The sequence below is a fragment of the Rhagoletis zephyria genome, unplaced genomic scaffold (assembly GCF_001687245.7).
Source record: "Rhagoletis zephyria isolate East Lansing unplaced genomic scaffold, Rhagoletis_zephyria_1.1 Rzeph_scaffold_01081, whole genome shotgun sequence".
Lineage (NCBI taxonomy): Eukaryota > Metazoa > Arthropoda > Insecta > Diptera > Tephritidae > Rhagoletis > Rhagoletis zephyria.
Genome location: NW_016158165.1, coordinates 91513 through 95667, shown reverse-complemented (window position 1 = coordinate 95667; position 4155 = coordinate 91513). Strand labels below are relative to the sequence as shown.

Sequence of the window (4155 nt, the reverse complement as noted above, 5' to 3'; positions counted from 1 at the left end):
CATGAACTTGAACATGAACATGAACATGAACATGAACATGAATATGAAGGTGTAGATAAACATAAACATAAACATTAAAAGCGATAGAGACAAAGATAGAGAGGAAGAAAGTGATAGGGATAAAAAGGAAATACAACTGAAGAATGTGCGATGTTATATTGTGATGTGTTATGCTACATATGTTATGTTATTGAATCTAATGCTATTCTATGTTATGTTATGCTAAGTACTAAGCTAAACTCCCCTCCACTTAACCCATTCCAACAAATTTTATTTCAGCTCAACTCAACTCACATAAACTATCCTTAATTTTAGCGGTTGAATTTCAACCGCTGGGCGAACACTAAAAAAATCACCATACACTCAATTATGTTCGCCACTGTATATTTCGACTTAGATGATTTATCGCAAATATATTTTTCATGAAGCCACTCCGGGAAACTATCTTTTTTTGGATTCAATGTTTTAAGCATACAAAAAGTTTACACTGCTCTTTTATTTATTCTTTAATACTCACATTTTAAATATTCAAACACATTTTCCATACCAAAACCTTTTAAAAGCGCCTTTAATTTGTGGTCGTCGTTTTCTTCCTCGCTCAGAAATGAATTTGGAGTTATAGTATTAATAACTTCGCCAGAGCCTGAAGTTAGATTAATCACTTCGCCAGAAGCTGGAGTTATATTAATCACTTCGCCACCTATTGCGTAGAANTGCCAGAAGCTGTAGTTATATTAATCACTTCGCCACCTATTGCGTAGAATATATTTTTAAAAACTTCCTCACTTTCCATTTCTATAAAAATCTTTTGATTATCACCTTTTTAAATTGTTGCTTTCACAACCGAACTTCACGCGTCAAAAATTTTTCGCAAATGAAGCTTCTTGTCATGCAGTAATGTAGATCAGTAAGCCAGGAACCGTTATTCATATGTACGTTTTGTTGCTAGATACAATTCAAGAGAGTAAGATCTACCGCAAAAAAACTTTGATTCAACAATGATGCAATTTCAAATTTACAATAACAGTGTGGAAGTAAAAATGACTTTTAGTTATTTTGCAGAAAACTGAAACAATGTTGATTTGAAATTATTTCTGGTTAGATCGACTATTGAATTGTTAAATCAACCTTAAAATTGTTTTGTCGTCTTTTTTAAATGTTTAATCAAATGGGTTTTCTTGAACTTTGCACAATTGTAAAAATGACGGTGATCGGAGTTATTTTAACATTTCAGTTTTTCCCTTAGTGTACGTGTTCTTAATTATTCAATCTTTGTATATTTATTGATTCCTGCAAAATTGGGCCATGTAATATTAAAATTAACACATATTTCTGCATTGTTTACATATTTGTATATGCATTTTGGCATTTCTCTCGCGCAATTGCACCAAGATGACGTCACGCAAAAATTACGCTCAAAAATTCTCTCCCATTGGCGCAATCTTGTATTTTATCATTCTTGTATATGAGTGTACATACGCACCCCAAGCAAGCAGAGCGCCGCTCTGAGAGCGGTGGCAACACACGCATTCATACATAGTACATGTTTATCCGTACAAATCGCGTGCTGTGGTGTTGAGGGATATTCAACATTTGAAAGCAAATTTATATGCCTGGGTGTAGCTGAGCGCGCAAAGATGCATGCCACAAATTGTAGATATCCAGAGATGGCAGGGTTCGAATTCCACTGCAGGCGACATGCAAGTTAAATGTTTTTTTTTTTTAGTTTTTGTCTTGATTATTCACTTCATGGATGCTTTTTCAGAACGAACGCGGTCATTTTAATATGCGCGTAATTGAATTGAATATTTACCAATATACAGTACTTTCGTTGACGTTTATAGTGAGATCAATTACGTTTCTATTTGATTTTAATATTTTTTCCTTCAGTGTAGTGTAATTAGCCAGTGATAGTGAATCAATTTATCATTATGCATTTAACAATAAATTTATTTAAAATTCTCAAACTTTGTTATATCAATACAAAATTTCGGAAAAGTTCAGAAAAGTGGAACAATTTTGGAATTTTTCAAAAATGTTAATATCTTTTAGAATTCTAGGTTAGGTTAGGTTAGGTTGAAGTGGCTGCTAGGCCCAGAGGGCGCCAGCACACTTAGGCCCGATCAGGGCCCATTGTGATACCACATGGATCCAAAGAAAACCCCTATTCCTTAAACCAGTTTGTGGAGTCTGCAAACCTTAGCAACTGCCGTATTCCAAACTTAGCAGTCGCGCTTAGATCGTCTAGAAGACCTATACCTAGGAATTTCTGTCTTTTCCTGCCCAGTGCTGGGCAATCGCAGAGTAAGTGCCTTATTGATTCAGGCTCTTCTTCGTCGTGGCAGCTCCTGCAGTAGTCGTTGTGACTAACCCCGAGGCGTTCTGCGTGCCTTCCTATCAAAATATGTCCTGTGAGCAGACCAATGGCCAGTGACATATCGCCTTTGTTGAGAGTGAGAATTTCTCTCGATCTCCGTACATCCCATTTTGGCCATGTAAGCTTCGTTGTATTACAGTTTTCAGTGCGCTCCCATCTGGAGGCCGCTTCTTCAAGGAAGTTCTCCCTTAGTAAGAGCTTGCAGGAAGCGAGTGGCATACCCACCCTCTTCCAGGCTGGTGAAAGTGGAGAGGAAGTACCCGCCCTTGCAAGCTCGTCTGCCTTCTCATTTCCTGGTATGTCACTGTGCCCCGGTACCCATACCAGGTGCAAAGCGAACTGCTCTGCCATCACGTTAAGTGATTTGCGGCAGTTGGCAACTGTTTCCGAATTTATAGTGACAGAGTCAAGCGCCATAAGGGCCGCCTGACTGTCTGAGTATATATATATTTCCGTAGTGGCGATAACAGCTAGTTTTAGGCTGTCAACGGCTTCTTGTATGGCTGCCAATTCGGCTTGAAAGACACTACAGTGGTCAGGTAGTCGGAATGATCTTTTTATTCCCAATTCCTCCGAGTAGACGCCTCCTCCTACCCTATTTCCTAGTTTGGAGCCGTCCGTGTAGAATCTTATGGCATCTCTAGACCCCGGAGCTCCTTCGAGCCATGATTCCCTGCTAGTTAGCGTTACGCTATAACCTTTAGTGAAAGTGAGCCTTGGTACACAGTAGTCCTTTGTACTCGGTAGTTGTCGGTTTCTCAGAATTGTAGTGTGACCACAGCGAGCCACTTTCCAGCTTTTAAGCCCCTGTAGTCTTAGGGCTGCAAACGCAGCGTATTGTCGTCCCATAATATCTATGGGTATGATGTTGAGGATCGTGTTCATTGCCATAGTAGGTGTTGTGCGGAGAGCACCACTAATGCAGATCAGGGCCGTTCTCTCCACTTTTTGTAATTTAATAATGTTTACTTTCTTCTCCAGCACTGGCCACCATACCACTACCCCGTACAGAAGTATGGGCCTCACCACGACGGTGTATATCCAGTGCACTAGCTTCGGGGTTAAACCCCATTTTTGGCCGATTGCTCTCCTGCAGCTGTATAGGGCAACCGTGGCCTTCCGCACCCGCTCTTCGGTGTTTTGAATCCAGCTTAATTTTCTATCTAGGACTATCCCCAGGTATTTAGCGGACTCGCTTAATTTTAGTGTGGTCTGTGCCAGCCTTGGTGTTATCAATGGGGGGATTTTGTACCTTCTTGTGAACAGTACAAGTTCTGTCTTGCTTGGGTTTACCCCTAGCCCGTTATTTTTTGTCCAACTCTCGACTTCCTTCAGTTTTACCTGCATAATGTCACATAGAGTCTGTGGAAATTTTCCACTTACTGTTAGTGCAAGATCATCCGCATACGCAATAACCTTACAGCCACCCCCTCCATGCCACACAGCAGTGAGTTTACCGCTGCGACCCATAATAGAGGGGATAGGACTCCCCCTTGCGGGGTGCCCCTCTCTACGAACCTGGTCAACGATACCCCCGCCAGCTCCGCCCGGACCACCCTGCATCTCAGCATTTGGTTTACGAGCGCAACTAAGCGCGAGTCGATGCCCAGGCCCGCCAGTGCTGCCGTTATCGCGCCCGGCATGATGTTGTTAAAGGCGCCCTCTATATCCAGGAAGGCTGCTAGCGTATATTCTTTGATGTCTAGTGATCTCTCTATATACGACACTATTTCATGTAGCGCCGTTTCTGTAGATCTACCTTTCGTATAAGCATGTTG

General features: G+C 41.2%; 1 protein-coding gene across 1 annotated transcript in view; it reads right to left on the bottom strand.

Moving 5' to 3' along the window:
- Positions 1 to 2080: 2080 nt before the first annotated feature.
- The window catches only part of LOC108362735 (uncharacterized), a 21454-nt gene continuing 19379 nt past the window's right edge, over positions 2081 to 4155 (bottom strand). The window contains exon 3 of the mRNA XM_017615853.1: positions 2081 to 3739. Within this exon, the coding sequence (XP_017471342.1) occupies positions 2165 to 3724 (1560 nt within the window). The 5' untranslated portion in view covers positions 3725 to 3739 and the 3' untranslated portion in view covers positions 2081 to 2164. The remainder of the gene's footprint in view (positions 3740 to 4155) is intronic.